The sequence below is a fragment of the Panulirus ornatus genome, chromosome 47 (genome assembly GCF_036320965.1).
Source record: "Panulirus ornatus isolate Po-2019 chromosome 47, ASM3632096v1, whole genome shotgun sequence".
NCBI lineage: Eukaryota > Metazoa > Arthropoda > Malacostraca > Decapoda > Palinuridae > Panulirus > Panulirus ornatus.
This window is the reverse complement of record NC_092270.1, coordinates 21,054,940-21,080,997: the sequence shown is the minus strand read 5'-3', so window position 1 is coordinate 21,080,997 and position 26,058 is coordinate 21,054,940. Positions and strand designations below refer to the sequence as shown.

Sequence of the window (26,058 nt, the reverse complement as noted above, 5' to 3'; positions counted from 1 at the left end):
ATCGACTTTAGGGATGTCTGGTACAGTGACGTCAGGGATGTCTGGTACAGTGAGGTCAGGGATGTCTCCTGCAGTGACGTCAGGGATGTTCTCTGCAGTGACGTCAGGGATGTCCTCTGCAGTGACGTCAGGGATGTCCTCTGCAGTGACGTCAGGGATGTCTCCTGCAGTGACGTCAGGGATGTCCTCTGTAGTGACGTCAGGGATGTGTGGTACAGTGATGTCAGGGATGTGTGGTACAGTGATGTCAGGGATGTCTGGTACAGTGAGGTCAGGGATGTCTCGTGTGGTTGGCTGAGGTGGCTGGGGGGAACCTGCTTTGCCGAGGTGGAGTGGGTTAAGGTCAACCTTGACCAAGGTCACTATGAGGACGAGGCACGGAAGGAAGAGGATGACCATCCTCCAGTAAACACCAGGTCTCCCAGGTGGTGGAGACTCATCACCTCGTCCTCCTCCACCGGTCTCCTCCACCAGCTGATGCTGGAGATCCCTCACTACGCCTCGCCTCACGATATAAGTGTAAAGTGACCCCACGTAGGGTACTCTGGTCCATGGGGAGGTCAAACTCTGGAGGTCAGCACGGAAAACCAAGGTGGGAACTGGGAAGAGACGGCCCAGCAAGGGTACCTTCTGCAAAATGGTCCTGATGTAATATTTTTCTGAGTGGATCTTCCTTAGATGCTCCACGAGATCCACTTGTTCTTGATGTTGATGTCTGTCTGCCAGCCGGAAATACTGCCACAAGGCAGTGTTGAAGAGGATGATGAACACAACCACTTTCATCATTTCTTTTTTGGGGGGATTTAATCTTACGTTACAATGGCTTCTACGTATTTCAAGTAATATCCTTGATGCTTAGAGATATATAGTGGGTTTGGGATTCTTCATATCTTCACTATGGAAGTGTTGTGAGTTGGAAGGGTAGTGTGAAGGGAAGGGTATTGTGAATGTAAGGATGTTATGAAGATGATGTTGTGGTAAAGATAAGGGAAAAGATATTGTGAGGGTTGTAATGAAGATGAGGTTGTTGTAAGAATTAAGAAAGGGTATAGTGAAGATAAGGATGTTGTGAAGATGAGGTTGTAGTAAAGGTAAGGGAGAGGTATAGTGAAGATAAGGATGTCATGAAGATGTTGTGGTAAAGGTAAGGGAGAGGTATAGTGAAGATAAGGATGTTGTGAAGATGAGGTTGTGGTAAAGATAATGGAGAGGTATAGTGAAGATAAGGATGTTATGGAGATGAGGTTGTAAAGATAGAGGAAGGGTATTGTGATAATAAAGGATGTTGTGAAGTTATAAAGGTAAGCGAAAGGTATAGTGAAGATAAGGATGTTATGAAGATGAGGTTGTAGTAAAGATAATGGAGAGGTATAGTGAAGATAAGGATGTTATGAAGATGAGTTTGTGAAGATGTAAGATGAACAATATACGTGATGGTTCATGATTAAAATCGTGAACAACAAATCAGTGAATTAAGATACACAATACCTTAATGACAGAACAAGAGAAAACACTAGAATACACCACTAGGAGATCGTAGCCCAAACCAATGATGTAGGAGAAGTATTCTAATTCTATGTTTTTTTTTTTCTACTTAGAAAATACAGGTATAAAATGGTTGGCGGTAGCCACCACAACTTGGTGAAAGAAATACACCGTTCAATGAAACGTTTCCAGATACAGATAACACGATGCATGTGTGCCTTCTTCACCTCCCCCTTCAGCCACGAGACACTGGACCAGTTGATCGCCTCATTGGACCAGTGAATCGCCTCATTAGACCAGTTAGTCGCCTCATTAGACCAGTTGATCGCCTCACTGGACCAGTTGGTCGCCTCACTGGACCAATTGATCGCCTCACTGGACCAGTTGATCGCCTCATTGACATCCACTTGTAGTGGTTGCCAGTGAGGGCCAGGTAGATGGCTTTGGTCCCTCCAGTTTGGCCGAAAGTGTAGTAACTCATATGCAAGTCAGTCGCTGCGAGAACGTTAATGGTGACAGAGAAGATACGTGATGCAGATATGAGGCAGAGATTATCTCCAAAGGCGTTGCGAGACAGCCTCACGAGATAGTCTCGCCACCTGCGTTCTCTCCTCTCTGCCTCAGGTAGGCTCTCTGTGTAGTCGCTCATGAGGTCGGGTCTCTCTGTGTCGCCGGAATAATCCATTGAGGTGATCACGTCTTGGAATTCGACACCTCCCTCGCCAGTCGGGTTGAGGCACAGGTCTGCCACAATCCTACGTCGGACAGAAAGATGCGTTTCCCGTATGTCGTAGAGGGCCTGCATGGAGCGAGCCATGCAGTGGAACATGCAGTGGCCGTCTGGAGGCACGTCATGCACCTGTAAATCCAACAATTCTGCCACGTTCTCAATGGCCGTCCAGGGCCTGGCAAAGTGCATCATGTAGTCATCTGGCAAGCTTTTGATGATGTCAGGGAAGTCCCCTCCGTCGATGAGAGGGATGTCCCTTGCAGTGACGTCAGGGACGTGTCCTGCAGTGACCTCAGGGACGTGTTCTGTAGGGACGTCAGGGACGTGTTCTGTAGGGACGTCAGGGATGTGTTCTTCATCGACTTTAGGGATGTCTGGTACAGTGACGTGAGGGATGTCTGGTACAGTGAGGTCAGGGATGTCTCCTGCAGTGACGTCAGGGATGTCCTCTGCAGTGACGTCAGGGATGTCTCCTCCAGTGACGTCAGGGATGTCCTCTGCAGTGACGTCAGGGATGTCTGGTACAGTGATGTCAGGGATGTGTGGTACAGTGATGTCAGGGATGTGTGGTACAGTGATGTCAGGGATGTGTGGTACAATGATGTCAGGGATGTCTGGTACAGTGATGTCAGGGATGTCTCGTGTGGTTGGCTGGGGTGGCTGGGGGGAACCTGCTTTGCCGAGGTGGAGTGGGTTAAGGTCAACCTTGACCAAGGTCACTATGAGGACGAGGCACGGAAGGAAGAGGATGACCATCCTCCAGTAAACACTAGGTCTCCCAGGTGGTGGAGACTCATCACCTCGTCCTCCTCCACCGGTCTCCTCCACCAGCTGATGCTGGAGATCCCTCACTACGCCTCGCCTCACGATATAAGTGTAAAGTGACCCCACGTAGGGTACTCTGGTCCATGGGGAGGTCAAACTCTGGAGGTCAGCACGGAAAACCAAGGTGGGAACTGGGAAGAGACGGCCCAGCAAGGGTACCTTCTGCAAAATGGTCCTGATGTAATATTTGTCTGAGTGGATCTTCCTTAGATGCTCCACGAGATCCACTTGTTCTTGATGTTGATGTCTGTCTGCCAGCCGGAAATACTGCCACAAGGCAGTGTTGAAGAGGATGATGAACACAACCACTTTCATCATTTCTTTTTTTGGGGGGATTTAATCTTACATTACAATGGCTTCTACGTATTTCAAGTAATATCCTTGATGCTTAGAGATATATAGTGGGTTTGGGATTCTTCATATCTTCACTATGGAAGTGTTGTGAGTTGGAAGGGTAGTGATGATAAGGGTATTGTGAATGTAAGGATGTTATGAAGATGATGTTGTGGTAAAGATAAGGGAAAAGATATTGTGAGGGTTGTAATGAAGATGAGGTTGTTGTAAGAATTAAGAAAGGGTATAGTGAAGATAAGGATGTTGTGAAGATGAGGTTGTAGTAAAGGTAAGGGAGAGGTATAGTGAAGATAAGAATGTTATGAAGATGAGGTTGTAGTAAAGGTAAGGGAGAGGTATAGTGAAGATAAGGATGTTATGAAGATGGTGTTGTGATAAAGATAAGGGAAAAGATATTGTGAGGGTTGTATGAAGATGAGGTTGTTGTAAGAATTAAGAGAGGGTATAGTGAAGATAAGGATGTTGTGAAGATGAGGTTGTAGTAAAGATAAGGATGTTGTGAAGAAGTTGTTATAAAGGTAAGGGAGAGGTATAGTGAAGATAAGGATGTTATGAAGATGAGGTTGTAGTAAAGATAAGGGAAAGGTTTAGTGAAGATAAGGATGTTATGAAGATGAGGTTGTAGTAAAGATAAGGGAAAGGTTTAGTGAAGATAAGGATGTTATGAAGATGAGGTTGTAGTAAAGATAAGGGAAAGGTATAGTGAAGATAAGGATGTTATGAAGATGAGGTTGTAGTAAAGATAAGGGAAAGGTGTAGTAAAGATAAGGGAAAGGTGTAGTGAAGATAAGGATGTTATGAAGATGAGGTTGTAGTAAAGATAAGGGAAAGGTGTAGTGAAGATAAGGATGTTATGAAGATGAGGTTGTTGTAAAGATAAGGGAAAGGTGTAGTGAAGATAAGGATGTTATGAAGGGGAGGTTGTAGTAAAGATAAGGGAAAGGTGTAATGAAGATAAGGATGTTATGAAGGGGAGGTTGTAGTAAAGATAAGGGAAAGGTATAGTGATGATAAGGGTGTTATGAAGATGAGGTTGTAGTAAAGATAAGGGAAAAGTGTAGTGAAGATAAGGATGTTATGAAGGGGGGTTGTAGTAAAGATAAGAGAAAGGTATAGTGAAGATAAGGATGTTATGAAGATGAGGTTGTAGTAAAGATAAGGGAAAGGTGTAGTGAAGATAAGGATGTTATGAAGATGAGGTTGTAGTAAAGATAAGGGAAAGGTATAGTGAAAATAAGGATGTTATGAAGATGAGGTTGTAGTAAAGATAATGGAGAGGTATAGTGAAGATAAGGATGTTGTGAAGATGAGGTTGTAGTAAAGATAAGGAAGAGGTATAGTGAAGATAAGGATGTTATGAAGATGAGGTTGTAGTAAAGATAAGGAAGAGGTATAGTGAAGATAAGGATGTTGTGAAGGGGAGGTTATAGGGAAGATAAGGGGTTGGTCACAGAAGACTGGAGATTACGATTGTACACCAAACGACGTGTTAGTTTGCCTGATATAACATACACAAGACAAACATGTTGAAGATGAATGGTATTGTGTTAGAATATATGTGTACAACATGGTGTCAGGAGATTAAGTGTGTACAATGTGGTTTTTAGGGAAAACTCTACCATGGTGGAATGAGGATGGTGTGCAGAAAATGGTCTGTGTGAAACTGTGAGCATTTTCAGAAAACCAATGAAGGACAGAGAACTAGAGGACAGGTTAAGCTGTATAGATGGTCGAGTATGAGTTTGACATGTATAGATATGGTGGAAAAGATAAGGGTATAGTGAAGATAAGAATGTCGAAAAGATAAGGGTATAGTGAAGATAAGAATGTCGAAAAGATAAGGGTATAGTGAAGATAAGGATGTCGAAAAGATAAGGGTATAGTGAAGATAAGAATATCGAAAAGATAAGGGTATAGTGAAGATAGGGATATCATAAAGATAAGGGTATAGTGATAAGGATGTCGAAAAGATAAGGGTATAGTAAAGATAAGGATATCGAAAAGATAAGGGTATAGTCAAGATAAGGATATAGAAAAGATTAGGGTATAGTGAAGATAAGGATGTCGAAAAGATAAGGGTATAGTTAAGAGTGTAATGAAGATAAGGATATCGAAAAGATAAGGGTGTAGTGAAGATAAGGATATCGAAAAGATAAGGGTATGGTGGAGACAAGGATGTCGAAAAGGTAAGGTTATATTGAAGATAAGGATATCGAAAAGATAAGGGTATAGTGAAGATGAGAGTGTAGTGAAGATAAGGATTTAGCTTCAGTTAGGGTACAGAGTGATGCTTTACAGTGAACGTGTTTGATGGTGTCTGCTTCCTTCTGTAGTGAAGATAAGAGTGAGTGGTAAATGTATAGACATGTATAGGTGGTCGAGTATGAGCTTGACATGTATAGATGGTCGAGTATGAGCTTGACATGTATAGATGGTCGAGTATGAGCTTGACATGCATAGATGGTCGAGTATGAGCTTGACATGTATCTTATCTCAGACCTTCCCATGTACTGTCCTCCAGCTGATGACCTTATCATGGACCATCAGGTCTTATCTGTGACCTTCCCATGTCCTGCCCTCCAGCTGATGACCCTCACGCTGTGACCATTACACGAAAGTGCAGTGATGGACTGTTTACCAAGCCGATGCTGTAGGTGTCCAGGTCAGACAGGGTATCGAAGCCCGGTCCTTGAACTGGACCAGTGTCGTGTATGCACCAGGAAACCCCTGTCTCCTCCTCCTTCTTCCCCTTGTCACGGTGGGAAGGTGCGTGGGAGGAGAGGACAGGGTAGCTCACGTGATGGTCCCGGGGAGCGGCGAGAGGCGCTGTCCGCGCCCCAGAGAGTGTGTGGTGGGATGAAGGAAGCCAGGAAGGAGAGAGAGAGAGAGAGAGAGAGAGAGAGAGAGAGAGAGAGAGAGAGAGAGAGAGAGAGAGAGAGAGAGAGAGAGAGAGAAAATAAAAGTCTGGTGTGGTGGAGTGTGGTAGCTCCCCCTCTGCGCCCTCCCCTGCACGTGAATGGCAGGGAAGTCCCCCCTGGCGAGGTTAGAGACCAGGCAGGCGTCAGCTGGTTGGTTGTAACTTGAACCCACACGACTGACAGGGTTCGACAACACGGGTAGGATCGAGTTATAACTGCCTGGAGATGGTTACAGGTTCTGTCCACTGACACATCTCTATGGCCTGCTCCTGTCACTGTAATCTGTGAGTTATTCTCATCTGCCACTGTACTCTGTGAGTTAATCTCATCTACCGCTGTAATCTGTGACTTATTCTGATCTACCTCTATAATCTGTGAGTTAATATCATCTGCCACTGTAATCTGTGAGTTAATCTCATCTACCACTGTAATCTGTGAGTTATTTTGATGATCTACCCCACCATCCCACACGGCATGTTTGGACGAGTGCTTGTGAGTAGTTCACCAGAGATCGCTTCCTCATCACCTTCTGCAGGTGTTGAGGCTAAGCCAGGTCGGACGATCTGCCTACACTGTGGTCGTGCTCCTCCCTCGACCTGCTGGGGCCCCTGGCTCGACCTACACTCCTGGGGGAGGAGGGTCAGTGAGGTCGTGTCTGTCTGCCACCGGGTCATACGTGAGTCCAGGTCATTCCAGGTCGTCGTGAGTCAATAGTGTCGTGACTGGAGAGGGGCTGAGTCATCCGGCAGGGGAAGGGGGGGGGGGGGGAGAGATTCCACGTAAGTCCCTCAGGGGGTAGGAGGTCGTCCCTTATACAACCCCTGGGGGTAGGAGGTCGTCCCTTATACAACCCCTGGGGGTAGGAGGTCGTCCCTTATACAACCCCCGGGGGTAGGAGGTCGTCCCTTATACAACCCCTGGGGGTAGGAGGTCGTCCCTTATACAACCCCTGGGGGTAGGAGGTCGTCCCTTATACAACCCCTGGGGGTAGGAGGTCGTCCCTTATATAACCTCTGGGGGTAGGAGGTCGTCCCTTATACAACCCCTGGGGTTAGGAGGTCGTCCCTTATAACCCCTGGGGGTAGGAGGTCGTCCCTTATACAACCCCTGGGGGTAGGAGGTCGTCCCTTATATAACCTCTGGGGGTAGGAGGTCGTCCCTTATACAACCCCTGGGGTTAGGAGGTCGTCCCTTATAACCCCTGGGTGGGGGCAGGCAGGGGGGTCGTTCCTCATAACCCCTGGGTGGGGGCAGGAAGTTGTCAGTAGAGCGGACCCTGGGGGAGTTTACCCGGTGTGTGGCTGGCCAGGTGAGGAGGGAGGGAGGAGGAGGTGTGGGGTGAGGAGGGAGGAGGAGGAGGTGGTGCTCGTGTGGCGTGGCTGGCTGGCTGGCGTGGCTGGGTGGTTGGGTGGCTGGCTGGCTGGCTGGCTGGCTGGCCAGGTGAGGAGGGAGGAGGAGGAGGTGGTGTGGGGTGAGGAGGGAGGGAGGAGGTGGTGGTGGAGGTGCACGTGTGGCGTGGCTGGCTGGCTGGGTGGCTGGCTGGCTGGGTGGCTGGCTGGGTGGCGACCTTGCCTACCTCACCACCTGAGGTTTAAGCCCTGGCCGGGTGGCTGGTGTGGGCAGTGGGTGGCCAGGCGTGGCCGGGCGAACATCGCTGACGGAGAGAGAGACAGAGTGTACGCGCGCGCGTGTCTGGTGATCGGGGGTTTGACCCCTCGCTGGCTGCGCCTTGGGTCATCCTGACCTGAACCCTGACCTGAGATAGAGGGTGAGGTTGTTGGAGCTGCTCCAGCCAGCTCAGGAAGACGAGGAGGCCGCCTTCTCCGTCTCCACTTCAGCGCCTCCTTCAGGAAGAGTGGCCACGCACACACACACGCCCGAGGGCGCCCAGCCTCGTCATATGTAGGTCAGTAGCTACACCCGGCGAGCTACATATACATATGTGGCCCGTCATACACATGTGGACGACACGTGTCTCTGGTGTACATGACAAGACTTACCCGCGCACACCTGTGTGTGGCGTGCCGACACCCGCGCGCACCTGTGTGTGGCGTGGCGACTCCCATGTATACCTGTGTGTGGCGTGGCGACACCCTTGTATACCTGTGTGTGGCGTGGCGACTCCCGTGTATACCTGTGTGTGGCGTGGCGACACCCGTGTATACCTGTGTGTGGCGTGGCGACACCCGTGTATACCTGTATGTGTGTGTGTGTGTGTGTGGATGTTGGATTCGATGTTGATGAATGTTGCGCGTCACAACTTTGAGCACCAGTTGTAATGTTATTCAAACTGTGTGGGAGCTTCATAACCTTCCATGTTTACTTTCCTGTCAAAATCTACAGCGGTGGGTGGGGGAGGAGCCTTCTGCTGTACTATCCTGTCTCCATCTATAGTGGTGGGTGGGGAGGAGCCTTCTGCTGTACTATCCTGTCTCCATCTATAGTGGTGGGTGGGGAGGAGCCTTCTGCTGTACTATCCTGTCTCCATCTATAGTGGTGGGTGGGGAGGAGCCTTCTGCTGTACTGTCCTGTCTCCATCTATAGTGGTGGGTGGGGGAGGAGCCTTCTGCTGTACTATCCTGTCTCCATCTATAGTGGTGGGTGGGGAGGAGCCTTCTGCTGTACTATCCTGTCTCCATCTATAGTGGTGGGTTGGGGAGGAGCCTTCTGCTGTACTATCCTGTCTCCATCTATAGTGGTGGGTGGGGAGGAGCCTTCTGCTGTACTATCCTGTCTCCATCTATAGTGGTGGGTGGGGGAGGAGCCTTCTGCTGTACTATCCTGTCTCCATCTATAGTGGTGGGTGGGGGAGGAGCCTTCTGCTGTACTATCCTGTCTCCATCTATAGTGGTGGGTGGGGGAGGAGCCTTCTGCTGTACTGTCCTGTCTCCATTTTTAGTGATGGTTGGGGAGGAGCCTTCTCCTGTATTATCACCTGGGAAATTATTAACGACTGTGTTAGAGGAGTGCAGGCCTTCACTCGTGGGTCCCCATCTTATTAACCTTTTCCATTCTGTCGTATAATAATTTGATCCTTCTCATACAGTCTCCTTTCTTGGTTTCCAGTCCCAGTTTCTCCCCATGTCCACAACGCTTTTGCACTACAAGTGTTGCTGACCATTTTTTTCTCTTTACTTTGGAGGCTCCAGTCAAAGGACAGAAGTCCACATCAATGCCGGGCCTTACTTTTGATGTAAAGAGGTTAAGTAAAGATTAAAATGCGATACAAGGTAGAGAGTTCCTAGGCTTCGAGGTGTAAGGAAAGAAACAGTTATCAAAACGGCCCACCCTTGAGTTGCCGAAGGCCACACAATGATTACGTGACGCAAGCAGCTTGCTGAGTATTGCCTGGTCTAGCTAGTGATGGGGGGCACAGAAGCAGCCAGCTCTTGGGAACAAAAACCAAAGTAATACCTGTAGAATAGGGAAAGTGAACTAACATTTCGGGGTAGGCAAGCGGGTCAAGTTTTGAGGTTGGTCTGGAAGAATTGATAAATAGAACAGCTTTCGACTCAATTCTGTCAGAGAAGGATGCAGGGTTGGAACCACCCATACAAAGACGAATCAGTCCTTGAAATTAACTGAGCAACTCTTCGAAGAAGAGAAATTTTGACACCCAGACGCATAGCAGAGTTATTGGTACCGAAATAGAACCTCTGCTAAGCGTTTGGCCGAGACAGAAGCATCACCACATAAGGGAATGTAATTCACCTAAACAAAGTCAGAAAAGAATTTCGAAAGTTGTTTAGTCAGCTATATCGAGGTGCTAGTGTTTACGTTTAGAAGTGGCTGTTGGAGTGGGAGGTGCCGTTAAAGGGTACATGTATGAGAGTGTGATTCGATGAATCAATTGGTGGCGAGATGGTGTAGCTACAACGTAAAGGAATAGACTGGAAAAACAGATGCAGAATATTAGGTGAGTGGTCACAGCGGTCATGAATATGTGTAGGGTGGGAGATGATTTGCTCTCGATCACTGAGAACGGAGAACATGAAGGGTTTCAATCCCTCCATCATGTGTGTGGGAGACATTCAACCATTCCCTATGGTGAACGTTGAAATTCCCAAGGGAGAGGATGTATGGCATGAGTGTATATAGACGTAGAATGGTTTGAAATTTGTACAAAATAAAACGGGGTGATAGTAGGGAGACAGGTGTGTTGATGTTGGAGTAAACACAGACTCCACATTCGAACCGGAATCGTGAGTGAAGATTGTAGCTGGGTGTGAGGAAAGGGCTAATGAGAACATCATGAGACAATTAGTGTTAGAGGCAAGTAAGATATGAGGAGACAGATGATGTTCAGCTGAGGAGAGGTTTCTAGATAGACCAGAACAGAAGGAGAGGCAATTGGAGAGGGATGGATCGTGAGAGGGGCTGTCTTACCACTTTGCTGAACCTCCCTCTCGTTAGCAGGAGAGTCAGGCGGGTCCTGTAGAGTCTCAACCACCCTATGGTGCCTGGGGACTGTGTGACGTAAGGTTGTTAAGACTTTAACAAGACTGCATCACACCACGATTGTGCAGACAGCGAGCAAGAGAAAGGATGTGAGGAAAGAAAGAATGAGACTAGAGTAGTTGTATTGGTGGTTGTAGGAATATAATAGCAGGACTGTCGTGGTAGACCCGTTCTGATTGGACAGAGTGTAAGGCCAGCAAGTAAGGTGGTTCCGAGCGACGCCTAATCACTCCTCATTCAGGTGCGTAGGATCATCCTGGCCGGCTAGTGTCAACAGCTTTCACCTAATACTCTATTTTGGAAGGTTTGCTCCATATTTCCCTCCCTCACTCTTTGTACGTAACATGTCTCCTCTCTCTCTCTCTCTCTCTCTCTCTCTCTCTCTCTCTCTCTCTCTCTCTCTCTCTCTCTCTCTCTCTCTCTCTCTCTCTCTCTCTCTCTCTCTCTCTCTCTCTCTCTCTCTCTTTTCTTCTGCATGTATCGCTTAGCTTGCCCCACCCTGGGTGATTGTCCAAAACATACAACGAGCGTTCATAAACATGTTTACCAAATGGCGTCCTAGCTTCGTCTCTTCGATGTACATCAACTGACTGTTATATTTCTCTCTTGTGTCTCCCCTCATGATGTGATTATGACACGAAAGTGCACTTGGGAACTTTTCGTGTTTCATTTTCCCCGTGGACTCATAGGAATATACTTGATCACGCGCAAAATTGTGATCCTTTCCAATATATATATATATATATATATATATATATATATATATATATATATATATATATATATTTTTTTTTTTTTTTCTTTTCTTTTCTTTTAAACTATTTGCCATTTCCCGCGTTAGCGAGGTAGCGTTAAGAACAGAGGACTGGGCCTTTTTTGGAATATCCTCACCTGGCCCCCTCTGTTCCTTCTTTTGGAAAATTAAAAAAAAAAATGAGAGGGGAGGATTTCCAGCCCCCCGCTCCCTCCCCTTTTAGTCGCCTTCTACGACACGCAGGGAATACGTGGGAAGTATTCTTAATCCCCTATCCCCAGGGATATATATATATATATATATATATATATAAACCTTTATCCATGTAACCTGTGGTGGAACTACCTTTAATACCTCGTCGTTGGGTTGGACCTGACCTGTTATCGAGGTCACGTGACCTTCCCACACGACACACTCGATATGGAAGGTTTGTGGGATGACCTGCCCACAGGTGAGGTGGGAATGGAGACGGAAATGTTGGCTATGGCAACTGTGGTAGCTGTGGTAACTGTGGTAGCTGTGGCCACTGTGGCAACTGTGGTAGCTGTGGCAACTGTGGCAACTGTGGTAACTGTGGTAGCTGTGGCAACTGTGGTAACTGTGGTAACTGTGGTAGCTGTGGCAACTGTGGCAACTGTGGTAACTGTGGTAGCTGTGGCAACTGTGGTAGCTGTGGCAACTGTGGTAGCTGTGGCCACTGTGGCAACTGTGGTAGCTGTGGTAGCTGTGGCAACTGTGGTAGCTGTGGCCACTGTGGCAACTGTGGTAGCTGTGGCCACTGTGGCAACTGTGGTAACTGTGGTAGCTGTGGCAACTGTGCTAGCTATGGCAACTGTGGCAACTGTGGTAACTGTGGCAACTGTGGTAGCTGTGGCCACTGTGGCAACTGTGGTAGCTGTGGCAACTGTGGTAACTGTGGCAACTGTGGCAAAGTCTATGGTATACACTGGTGGACGACGCATTGGACCTGACCTGGTCGTAATTTCAATAGCCTGGCCTGGATATGGTGACCTGGCTTGCCCAGCTGTATGTATGATGTGGGGTTCGACCCGGCACAGTTTGGGTCTGTGTGGTGGGTTGACCACTGATATAGACCCCCCTCCCCCCCTGATATCATCCCCCCCACACCCACATCCACAACCCCACACACCCCCACACACCCCCCACACCCCCACACACCTCCACCCACACCCCACACACCCACCCACACCCCCACACACGCCATGCTGGGCCATCATAACACACCATTTTTCATCAATATTTTGCCAAAGAAAACGGATCGTCCCTCACTAGAGGTGGACACCCCCCTCCCCTCCTGCTCACTAGAGGCCGACCCCCCCCCCTTCCCTCCCTGCTCTCCGTTTTCTGTTTCCGGTTCTTGGTACCACCTCCCTGCTCTCCGTTTTCTGTTTCCGGTTCTTGGAACCCCTCCCTGCTCTCCGTTTTTTGTTTCCGTTTCTTGGTACAACCTCCCTGGTATCCGTTTTCTGTTTCCGTTTCTTGGTTACCCCCCCTGCTCTCCGTTTTCTGTTTCCGGTTCTTGGTACCCCCTGCTCTCCGTTTTCTGTTTCCATTTCTTGGTTACCCCCCTGCTATCCGTTTTCTGTTTCCGTTTCTTGGTACTCTCCCTGCTCTCCGTTTTCTGTATCCGTTTCTTTGGACCCCCCTGCTCTCCGTTTTCTGTTTCCGTTTCTTGGTTACCCCCCCCTGCTCTCCGTTTTCTGTTTCCGTTTCTTGGTTACCCCCCTGCTCTCCGTTTTCTGTTTTCGTTTCTTGGTTACCCCCCTGCTCTCCGTTTTCTGTTTCCGTTTCTTGGTACCACCTCCCTGCTCTCCGTTTTCTGTTTCCGTTTCTTGGTTACCCCTCCCCCCTGCTCTCCGTTTTCTGTTTCCGTGTCCTGCAACCCCCCTGCTCTCCGTTTTCTCTTTCCGTTTCTTGGTTCTCCCCCCCTCCCCCCGCTCTCCGTTTTCTGTCTCCGTTTCTTGGGACCTTGTCTTCCCCAGGGGGAAGAACATGTTAAGTGAGTGTAATTATGGTCGGTAGGCTGGCTGGCCCCTGTGGGGGTGTGGGTGTGGGGGTGTGGGTGTGGGTGTGGGGGTGTGGGTGTGGGTGTGGGGGTGTGGGTGTGGGGGTGTGGGTGTGGGGGTGTGGGTGTGGGTGTGGGGGTGTGGGGGTGTGGGTGTGGGGGTGGGGGTGTGGGTGTGGGTGTGGGTGTGGGGTGTGGGGGAGGTGGAGTGGGTGGCCCCTGTGGGTGTGGGTGTGGGGGCTGGCGCTAGGACCACCAGGGTACACCCCCCCACCCCCACACCTCCTCCTCCTCTCCAAAGTTGTCAACCGTCACAGTGGTCCCTCCAGCCAGCACCTGCAGGCCACCCTTAACAGACCACCCTCCTCCCCCAACAGACCCCCCTCCTCCCCCAACAGACCCCCCTCCTCCCCCAACAGACCCTCCTCCTCCTCCCCCAACAGACCCTTCTCCTCCCCAACAGACCCTCTTCCTCCCCAACAGACCCTCCTCCTCCTCCCCCAACAGACCCTCCTCCTCCTCCCCCAACAGACCCTTCTCCTCCCCCAACAGACCCTCTTCCTCCCCAACAGACCCTCCCCCTCCTCCCCCAACAGACCCTTCTCCTCTCCCAACAGATCCCACTCCTCCCCCAACAGACCCTTCTCCTCCCCCAACAGATCCCACTCCTCCCCCAACAGACCCTCCTCCTCCCCCAACAGACCCTCCTCCCCCAACAGACCCTCTTCCTCCCCAACAGACCCTCTTCCTCCCCCAACAGACCATTCTCCTCCCCCAACAGACCCTCTTCCTCCCAACAGACCCTCTTCCTCCCCCAACAGACCCTTCTCCTCCCCCAACAGACCCTTCTCCTCCTCCCCCAACAGACCCTCTTCCTCCCCAACAGACCCTCTTCCTCCCCCAACAGACCATTCTCCTCCCCCAACAGACCCTCTTCCTCCCAACAGACCCTCTTCCTCCCCCAACAGACCCTTCTCCTCCCCCAACAGACCCTTCTCCTCCTCCCCCAACAGATCCCACTCCTCCCCTAACAGACCCTCCTCCTACCCCAACAGACCTTCCTCCTCCCCCAACAGATCCCACTCCCCCAACAGACCCTCCTCCTCCCCCAACAGACCCTCCCACAGTCCCGTGTGTGGAGGGAGGTTCGTGCTGTTTCCTCTTCCCTCCCCTCCCCTCCCCCACCCCCCATTATGCCGGAACAACCCCCACCAGGACCCCCCTCTCCCTCCCCCCCTCCCCCGCCCCATGATCGGGGTGGGGGAGAGGTCAGCTGGTCAGGGATCTGGGTCATCATTCGCCACGTCCAGGTCAACACTGCTGCAAGGTTATTAGCCAGTCAGTGACCTCGATTGACCTCATATGTCAGTGCTGGGGTTGTGTGATGGTGGTGGTAGTGGTGGGGTTGTGTGGTAGTGGTGGGGTTGTGTGGTGGTGGTGGGGTTGTGTGGTGGTGGTGGGGTTGTGTGGTAGTGGTGGGGTTGTGTGGTAGTGGTGGGGTTGTGTGGTGGTGGTGGGGTTGTGTGGTAGTGGTGGGGTTGTGTGGTGGTGGTGGGGTTGTGTGGTGGTGGTGGGGTTGTGTGGTAGTGGTGGGGTTGTGTGGTGGTAGTAGTGCAGGGGTTGTGTGGTAGTGGTGGGGTTGTGTGGTGGTGGTGGGGTTGTGTGGTGGTGGTGGGGTTGTGTGGTAGTGGTGGGGTTGTGTGGTAGTGCTGGGGTTGTGTGGTAGTGGTGGGGTTGTGTGATGGTGGTGGGGTTGTGTGGTAGTGCTGGGGTTGTGTGGTGGTGGTGGGGTTGTGTGGTAGTGCTGGGGTTGTGTGGTGGTGGTGGGGTTGTGTGGTAGTGGTGGGGTTGTGTGATGGTGGTGGGGTTGTGTGGTAGTGGTGGGGTTGTGTGGTAGTGGTGGGGTTGTGTGGTGGTGGTGGGGTTGTGTGGTAGTGGTGGGGTTGTGTGGTAGTGGTGGGGTTGTGTGGTGGTGGTGGGGTTGTGTGGTAGTGGTGGGGTTGTGTGGTGGTGGTGGGGTTGTGTGGTAGTGGTGGGGTTGTGTGATGGTGGTGGGGTTGTGTGGTAGTGCTGGGGTTGTGTGGTAGTGCTGGGGTTGTGTGGTAGTGGTGGGGTTGTGTGATGGTGGTGGGGTTGTGTGGTAGTGGTGGGGTTGTGTGGTAGTGGTGGGGTTGTGTGATGGTGGTGGGGTTGTGTGGTAGTGGTGGGGTTGTGTGGTAGTGCTTGGGTTGTGTGGTAGTGCTGGGGTTGTGTGGTAGTGCTGGGGTTGTGTGGTAGTGGTGGGGTTGTGTTGTAGTGCTGGGGTTGTGTGGTGGTGGTGGGGTTGTGTGGTAGTGGTGGGGTTGTGTTGTAGTGCTGGGGTTGTGTGGTGGTGGTGGGGTTGTTTGGTGGTGGTGGGGTTGTGTGGTAGTGCTGGGGTTGTGTGGTAGTGCTGGGGTTGTGGGGTTGTGTCATGGTGGTGGGGTTGTGTGGTAGTGCTGGGGTTGTGGGGTTGTGTCATGGTGGTGGGGTTGTGTGGTAGTGGTGGGGTTGTGTGGTGGTGGGGTTGTGTGGTAGTGCAGGGGTTGTGTGGTGGTGGTGGGGTTGTGTGGTAGTGCTGGGGTTGTGTGGTAGTGCAGGGGTTGTGTGGTAGTGGTGGGGTTGTGTGGTGGTGGGGTTGTGTGGTAGTGCAGGGGTTGTGTGGTAGTGGTGGGGTTGTGTGGTGGTGGTGGGGTTGTGTGGTAGTGGTGGGGTTGTGTGGTAGTGGTGGGGTTGTGTGGTAGTGCTGGGGTTGTGTGGTAGTGCAGGGGTTGTGTTGTAGTGCTGGGGTTGTGTGGTGGTGGTGGGGTTGTGTGGTGGTGGTGGGGTTGTGTGGTAGTGGTGAGGTTGTGTGGTGGTGCTGGGGTTGTGTGGTGGTGGTGGGGTTGTGTGGTAGTGGTGGGGTTGTGTGGTGGTATATCTGGCAACGTATGGTCCACCAGTATTATCTGGCACATGCCTGACACTATGACACCGTTCAAGCTGCCACTATGACACTGAAACAACAATAACCAGAGAAAGTGTCATGGTGGCACTATGACGTCATAGAGGGAAGAGGCAGCGTTGCCAATCCACGTGCCAGGTCACACTACCATACGTGTTTACTTCCACTTGTTTGTCATGTTTGAGGTCACACTCACAGACACATGCCATAGCGAAGCTGGGTCGTTATTGGAATATGGAAATGGGGTTGAAAGGAGAGGGAAATAAGTAGAAAGGAGGAATAATTGTGTAGAAGTGCTGGAGGTGGTAGAGGCTGGGAGAGACATGGCGAAGGGAAAGAGTTGCCAGTGGCCACTTGTTGTCCAGTTATTACCTCGGACCCGACGCTGGCGGGGGACACTGGAGGAACCGGAGTAATAGCCGTAGAAGAAGGGAAAAAAGGTGAACTGCCGAGCGAGGCAAGTGGGGTCAGGTTGCGATTGAGAGAGTAGAGAGAGAGAGAGGTCTCTCTCTCTCTCTCTCTCTCTCTCTCTCTCTCTCTCTCTCTCTCTCTCTCTCTCTCTCTCTCTCTCTCTCTCTCTCTCTTCCATGCACACTGCAAACCCGTGATGATAAATATTACTAAGTTTACATACAAAAATCTTATGAAGATAAATTGCGGTCGATTCACTGGATGCATTTGGCAACTGTGCTTCCGACCGTTCGAATTGTAAGACGAAACTTAATTTTTTTTCACCCTGTTTATCGATTATTTATATAAATAAAACCTATTTATCATAGAGAGATTGATATCCTCCACTGCTGGTGTCCATCAGAGCATGGCTGGGTCGCACGGGGGTGAGGGAAGAACATACATATATATAAAAGAATCGCGTGAAGGCATCAGTCAGCCGCCATGTTGGTTGCCGGGAGGTAACGTACGTCTGGCAGCGGCTGTGTACCCTTCCCCCCACGTCATTATCTCATGCTGGGTAGAGATAACGGCGCTCTTATCTCTCGCTAACGGCCTTGCCCCCACAACTGTTTGTGGCGTCTCGTCCGGTTGTGAGAAAGCAGGCCCGGGTTGTAGGAGAGGTTGTAGGCGAGTGTTCGTGTTATGTCCTGCTCGTGTCTGGGTTGTGCACGATAACTGCTATCAACAACAATGGCTGATGATGTCGAACGATAACAATGTATATAATGTATATAAGAGATAACGATTAGAGATAATACATCAGTAACGTAAAAGATAAAAGAGATAAGACATCAATAGCGTAGTACTATTTGCCGTTACTATATAAACTATGTATATAGTTATCGCCTTATAATTCCAATTGGCTTTGTGGTCATGTGTGTAATTGCCAATTAACTCGTGATTGGCCGGCCTTAAACGAGGTCTAATGTCGTCCTAGTGATTACGGTGTAATGTTAACTACCCAGCACAAACGAGGCTCAATTAATCACGGGTTAATTGCCTCCTGTGCATCATGGCTCAGCCTCCCGCCATTGTTCCGTTTTCTTTAAAGGTTGCGGGTCATGTACGTATACCGTTTTCTTTAAAGGTTGTAGGTAATGTACGTAAACCGTTTTCTTTAAAGGTTGCGGGTCATGTACGTAAACCGTTTTCTACAATGATGGCCATTAGATCTAAGTAGTTTAGCCTTTGAGTGAATTAATTTTCGAACTGTATCGTATTTTAAATGAAATTAAATGATTATATTTCATAGTTTATTTTTTATTGTCTGTATATATATATATATATATATATATATATATATATATATATATATATATATATATATATATTTTTTTATACTTTGTCGCTGTCTCCCGCGTTTGCGAGGTAGCGCAAGGAAACAGACGAAAGAAATGGCCCAACCCCCCCCATACACATGTATATACATACGTCCACACACGCAAATATACATACCTACACAGCTTTCCATGGTTTACCCCAGACGCTTCACATGCCTTGATTCAATCCACTGACAGCACGTCAACCCCGGTATACCACATCGCTCCAATTCACTCTATTCCTTGCCCTCCTTTCACCCTCCTGCATGTTCAGGCCCCGATCACACAAAATCTTTTTCACTCCATCTTTCCACCTCCAATTTGGTCTCCCTCTTCTCCTCGTTCCCTCCACCTCCGACACATATATCCTCTTGGTCAATCTTTCCTCACTCATTCTCTCCATGTGCCCAAACCACTTCAAAACACCCTCTTCTGCTCTCTCAACCACGCTCTTTTTATTTCCACACATCTCTCTCACCCTTACGTTACTCACTCGATCAAACCACCTCACACCACACATTGTCCTCAAACATCTCATTTCCAGCACATCCATCCTCCTGCGCACAACTCTATCCCTAGCCCACGCCTCGCAACCATACAACATTGTTGGAACCACTATTCCTTCAAACATACCCATTTTTGCTTTCCGAGATAATGTTCTCGACTTCCACACATTCTTCAAGGCCCCCAGAATTTTCGCCCCCTCCCCCACCCTATGATCCACTTCCGCTTCCATGGTTCCATCCGCTGCCAGATCCACTCCCAGATATCTAAAACACTTCACTTCCTCCAGTTTTTCTCCATTCAAACTCACCTCCCAATTGACTTGACCCTCAACCCTACTGTACCTAATAACCTTGCTCTTATTCCCATTTACTCTTAACTTTCTTCTTCCACACACTTTACCAAACTCAGTCACCAGCTTCTGCAGTTTCTCACATGAATCAGCCACCAGCGCTGTATCATCAGCAAACAACAACTGACCCACTTCCCAAGCTCTCTCATCCCCAACAGACTTCATACTTGCCCCTCTTTCCAAAACTCTTGCATTTACCTCCCTAACAACCCCATCCATAAACAAATTAAACAACCATGGAGACATCACACACCCCTGCCGCAAACCTACATTCACTGAGAACCAATCACTTTCCTCTCTTCCTACACGTACACATGCCTTACATCCTCGATAAAAACTTTTCACTGCTTCTAACAACTTGCCTCCCACACCATATATTCTTAATACCTTCCACAGAGCATCTCTATCAACTCTATCATATGCCTTCTCCAGATCCATATATATATGTATATATATATATATATATATATATATATATATATATATATATATATATATATATATATATATATATATACAACCGTGGCGTTCAATAAAGCCAAAAACAAAGGCCAGCATATAAATGGCCGTAGAAATAAAGCCTTTTACTTTCCAACCATAATAAGTTCACTTTATACAAGATGACAACAGTAGACCTTTTCCCCCAGTTGGGTTGTTCATGTTTAAATGGAGGTTGTAACGATGGTTGTGGCCAGTTGTAACGAGCGAAGACGAGTTGTGAGACAGTAAAGTATTAGCGAGACAATAAAGTAATTAGCGAGACAGTAAAGTATTAGTGAGACAATAGAATATTAGCGAGACAATAAAGTAATTAGCGAGACCTGAGGAATGTTTGAACCAACATGGCGGACCAGAAATCCATCACAGAAATTCATATTACAGCGAACAGCTAGGGCCTAACTGTGCAACATTATTTAATTAAAAAAATAGTGTGTTATCCGGGTAATAAAATACATGATAGCTACGCCATTAAGACTGTATGATTTATTGGAAATAAAGATAATAATATGATGATCTTGCACCATTTTGGTGATGGATTAAATTGACCTAAAGTTTATATAGATTATTTAATTTCTATAAATTGGTTTATGTGTTATTGTTGCTTAATGATAAATAGATCAATTTATCAGTTCCTATTTTTCTCTATTATTAAAATAACTAACAATTATGATCATGTGTGTGACTGTATATTGTAGGGAAAGATATTAATAACTTTGATAGATTGTATTAAAGAAAACGGTAGACTGATAGATTATATTAAAGAAAACGGTAGACTGATAGATTATATTAAAGAAAACGATAGACTGAAAGATTATATTAAAAGATATGATAGATATTATATTAAAGAAAATGATAGAATGATAGATTATGTTAAAACGATAGACTTATAGATTATATTTTAGAAAACGATAGACCATTAGATTATATTAAGAAGGGTAGACATAGATTATATTACAGACGATGTTGTATGAGGAAGTAAGCCAGGGTTATGTAACTCACTGAAGGTGTGGTGATAAAAATAAAGATGTCAGTGAGTAAATACTTGACCTAGTTACCTCACTTTGGACCCTGTAGCCTACTGCACATACTCAGTGCTCGGTGTTATATATATATATATATATATATATATATATATATATATATATATATATATATATATATATATATATATATATATATATATATATATTCCTATGAGTCCACGAGGGAAAATGAAACACGAAAAGTTCCCAAGTGCACTTTCGTGTCATAATCACATCATCAGGGGAGACACAAGAGAGAAATATAACAGTCAGTTGATATACAGTTGATGTGATTATGACACGAAAGTGCACTTGGGAACTTTTCGTGTTTCATTTTCCCCGTGAACTCATAGGAATATCTTGATCACGCGCAAAATTGTGATCCTTTCCAATATATATATATATATATATATATATATATATATATATATATATATATATATATATATATATGAAGCAAGGGGTAGCGATGCTGTTTCATGTGTGGCGGGGTGGCGACTAGAATGGATGAAGGCAGCAAGTATGAATATACACATGTGTACATATGTATATGTCTGTGTATGTATATGTATGTATACGTTGAGATGTATAGGTATGTATATGTGGGTGTGTGGACGTGTATGTATATACATGTGTATGTGGGTGGGTTGGGCCATATTCTTTCGTCTGTTTCCTTGCGCTTCCTCGCTAACGCGGGAGACGGCGATTAAGTATAATAGATAAATAAGTATATATAAACCGTTTAGGAAAGGTATGATAATTCCATTAATGGTATGATGAAGACGGTTTGTTGAAGATGTCAAGTAAACATTTCGTTATACATATGTAAACAATTCGTTAAGGGCAAACGTAAACAGTTGTGTATATCTTTATGTAAATTACATCCTCAGACTTTGAAATGAGTTCGTAAATAATGAGTTTACCCAAATTGTTTATGTTAAATAATAAAATTGACAGCCAGTCTTCATGTTTATATTTTTATCAGTTATCAAAGATATTATTTTGCCAAATTAATTCACTATTTACTTTAAGTTTTCGTCTATATTCTCCTAGCGATGATGTATTTGGTTACAGCATTGGCGATGAATTTAATGTTGCCAAAAGCATATGTTTACTCGTCTGTAGATAAGTATTTATTTATTAAAGTAAATAAATTGACTGATGAACTTAGGTAAATGGCGGCCATCTTGATTTTAATGTGAAGAACCAACTGAAATTGGGAAGGATTTCGTAATAGACTTTATGGCGACATTACAGCTCGCCTGTAGTGTGGATAATATTATATATATCTTAAGTTACAGGTATTGAAAATCTTTCATAAATTTACTGAGACGATGTATTCTTGTGTTGTATGTCTGTTTATGTGTTTGTTTTGTGTTTACCAACATAAATATGTCATGATGAACAGTTGTACAACTTTCTTTTGGCAACGCCTGTGTTGTCGAACGAAATAACATAATAACAAAGAAATTAACAAACTTTCACAGTTAAAAAAAACATTAAACGTTGTAGTAACATTTAGAGGCGTTAATGTGTCTCATTTGGACGTATTTTAGCCTTAACGGATTGTGTGTGTACCCGTGTTATGACGTCACGGTCCTCTTTGACCTAGAGTTCGATATTATTGGAACGCTTGGCACACACACACACACACACACACACACACACACACACAACGAAAACAAAGTCTTGTAAAATATTAAACACAGTTGACCAAGAGAAATGAAGTCCAAAAGTACTCTATGATTTAAAAGCTTATTATGAACTTGCTTATTTTATTTCCTCTGCTTTGGCAATAAGCTTTTTATTTCTTCCATTATGTCCATGAATGTTATGATTTCATGGTTGTAGACTAATGCTGTTGTTAAATAAAAAGAGTTTAAAGATATTAAGGAAATGGATTATAGTGATCATGATTTGTTCCAATACTTTTTTAAATCACTTAATATTACAGGTTACAGACCATTATCCTAGTGTGGGACGGAGAGATACAGACAGTAGTTCCCCATCACTGTAATCCTTCTTCCCTGTACTGCACAGATACATAATTACATTTAATTTCTTTTTTTTTTACAAGTGTCATGGTGATGGCGGCTGGTGTGTGTGTGTGGCGATCTTGCTGGAGACTGACCCAGTCTCGTATCGATTTTTCGCCCGCTCTGAGAGAGACGCCATGCAGCACACATTATTGACATTTCTAACGAAAGTCGTTCATTTATATATATGTCCTCTTCCTTGTATTAGGTAATGCGAGGGTCATAGTGTTTTGTTTAGGCTCTTTGATGAATTACATTAATTATATTTCCCGTTGGACTTTATCTATAACCGAACCCGGTTATTATATATCGAGGATGAGCGTATTCAGTTATTACTCACTACTGTACTGTTATTTCCCAAACCTGACACCATATACTGTTTCTGATGGGCATTATTTATCATTATTTTCCTTTTAGGTTCGACCAATAGTCTACCTAATAGCTATTTAAGCTGGTTTTTTCTTCGTGTGTTTATTTTTCTCTCTTTCAGGGTTAGGTCGTAGACAATGGAGGTGAACTGGGTGGTCGATGGCGGAGGTGGAGGAGTGATGTGTTAGTAGTGGATGTGAGAAGTGGACGATTATATATTGACCCAGGGTTCCTCCGCCTCTCACTCTCTCTCTTTGCAGATGTTACTGCGGGAAGCTGGTCGACTCTCCGCTGCCAGCCTGACCTGGTTGGTGCTTGTGTGTGTCCGTGTGTGTGTTTGTGTGTGTGTCGGGCTTTGTGATGACCCATCCACACTGCTGCCAGCTAACACTCCTCATCTGACCCATCTTGACCCCGTGATGTCCCTGTGACCCATCTTGACCCCGTGATGTCCCTGTGACCCCATCCAGATTGACCCTTCCATCGGCAACGAAGCGTTCGTCACTTGTTTCTGGTCGAGTTTTGTTTACCTTCGAGAGATGGTAGGAGACGTGGTGGGTCGCCCTGCTGTACGCCACACGCTAGGCTCAGCTGCCTAGCAGCCCAGACACACTGTGTAAAAGACCCAGACACACTGTGTAAAAGACCCAGACACTGTAAAAGACCCGGATACACTGTGTAAAAGACGTAGACACTGTAAAAGACCCGGACACACTGCCAAAGACCCAGACACACTGTGTGTAAGACCCAGACACACTGTGTGAAAGACCCATACACACTGTGTAAAAGACCCGGACACACTGCCAAAGACCCAGACACACTGTGTAAAAGACCCGGACACACTGTGTAGAAGACCCAGACACACTGCCAAAGATCCAGACACACTAAAAGACCCGGACACACTGTGTAAAAGACCCGGACACACTGTGTAGAAGACCCAGACACACTGTGTAAAAGACCCGGACGCGTGTATTGACCTCACGAACTGAGAGGGTTCGTGAGTTTTCGTGAAGGAACTGAAGTGATAAATTCGTGTGTAGTGGTGTATGCAGTGGGGCGCCACTGTGCAACCAGGTCAAACGAGGACCCGGCCCCCAGGACACGTCCTAGACGTGGGCCAGGTCACACTTCACCACTTAAACCACTGGAAAAACTTGAAACACACTGGAAAACCTTGGGTCTCACTGTGAAACACACTGGAAACTTGTGTCACACTGTGAAACACACTGGAAAACCTTGGGTCACACAGTGAAACACACTGGAAACTTGGGGTCACACTGTGAAACACTGAAAACCTGGGGTCACACTGTGATCAACGAGGATTTGGACTGTTATGCGTTGAACACTGGCCGGTGTGAGGAGTGTAGTGCCACGTTGAACGACCATATAACTGCCTAGTGAGTCACTCGTTAGACTTAATGATAGAAAAGTCTTTTTTCCTCGTTGAACGAAACGAAAGAAAGTAATTTTCCTCGTTGAACTTGACGGAAGAAAGTGTCTTCCTCGTTGAACTACAGGAAAGAAAGTTTTCCCACTTTGAATTTAACGAATGACTTTTCCTCGTTGAACTAAACGAAAGTAATTTTCCTCGTTGAACTTGACGAAAGATAGTGTCTTCGTCGTTGAACTACAGGAAAGAAAGTTGTCCCACATTGAACTTAACGAATGACTTTTCCTCGTTGAACTAAACGAAAGAAAGTAATTTCCTCGTTGAACTTGACGAAAGAAAATCTTCATCGTTGAACTTAAGGAGAGAAAGTTGACCCACGTTGAACTTAAAGACTTTTCCTCGTTGAACTTAACGCAAGACTTTTCCTCGTTGAACTTAACGAGAGGAAACCAAGTGAGTGAGGCTTGTGTTCAACGTTATATATCAATTCTCGAAGGCCAAGACCAGCAACACCATCTTCCAATCTCCACTTGTGTGTGTCCGTCCCCCATCTATCACACACCCAGGTTGACGTACTGTCTCCTCCCGTCCACCGTCCTAGACAGAACCCTGTCTGTCTGTGTGTGTCCCCTCCTCGTTGAGCCTCGCTACCACAGTGTAACCAGACTAACAACCCATGCGCGCGCATATCCGTCCCTCAGCATTAACAATAACATATTCATCTGTCTGTCTGTCTGTATGAGACGTCGTTTTACGTCCTGAGACGTCGTTTTACGTCCTGAGACGTCGTTAAGCTACGTTCGTTGTGTACGTGGACGTAGCTAGGGCCCAGGCTGACCTGTCTAGGGCCCCAGGTCAGGTGAACCTACATATATAGATGCCATACAGCTTCATATGTACCTGTAGGTGTATACAAGTTGCACATACCCAGTTGTAATCTCCAAAGTCACCCGTTCCTTCGTCCACATACCTCAGCGAGGGGACTCGTGTGACCTCGCCCGTGACCTCGCCCCCCCTCAGGATGACCTCGGAGGGCTCCTCCCCCACCGCCATGACCTCAGGTCGGCTGGCGGAGGCCGTGACCCGACCTGCCGACAACGTCGAGGTCATCAAGTCCCTGGTGGGTCAACTGCACTCCAGCCTCAAGCAAGGTCAGTCTCTCTCTCTCTCTCTCTCTCTCTCTCTCTCTCTCTCTCTCTCTCTCTCTCTCTCTCTCTCTCAGTCATAGGAAATTATTATTATTATTATTATTATTATTAGTTTTATTATTATTATTATTATTATTATTATTATTATTATTATTATTATTATTATTGTTATTATTATTATTATTATTATTATTATTATTATTATTATTATCATTATTATTATTGTTATTTGTATAATTTTTATTATTATTGTTGTTGTTATTGTTGTTGTTGTTGTTGTTATTAGTAATTAATATTGTTATTGATATTATTTTTATTATCATTATCATTATTATTATTAGTAGTATTATTGTTGTTATTAGTTATTATTATTATTATTATTATTATTATTATTATTATTATCATTATTATTATTATTATTATTAGTATTATTATTATTATTACTATTTTTG

General features: G+C 46.6%; 1 protein-coding gene across 5 annotated transcripts in view; it reads left to right on the top strand.

Moving 5' to 3' along the window:
• The window catches only part of LOC139763658 (cytosolic carboxypeptidase 1-like), a 133,760-nt gene that overhangs the window by 64,633 nt on the left and 43,069 nt on the right, over window positions 1–26,058 (top strand). The window contains exons 1-3 of one of the 5 annotated variants that reach the window (XM_071689948.1): window positions 7,909–8,218; window positions 23,329–23,375; window positions 25,434–25,609. In XM_071689948.1, the coding sequence (XP_071546049.1) occupies window positions 23,329–23,375; window positions 25,434–25,609 (223 nt within the window). In that variant the 5' untranslated portion in view covers window positions 7,909–8,218. Of the gene's footprint in view, window positions 1–7,908; window positions 8,219–23,328; window positions 23,376–25,433; window positions 25,610–26,058 lie in introns of those variants that run through there. The other 4 variants (XM_071689950.1, XM_071689949.1, XM_071689951.1 and 1 more) reach the window with 4 other exon arrangements.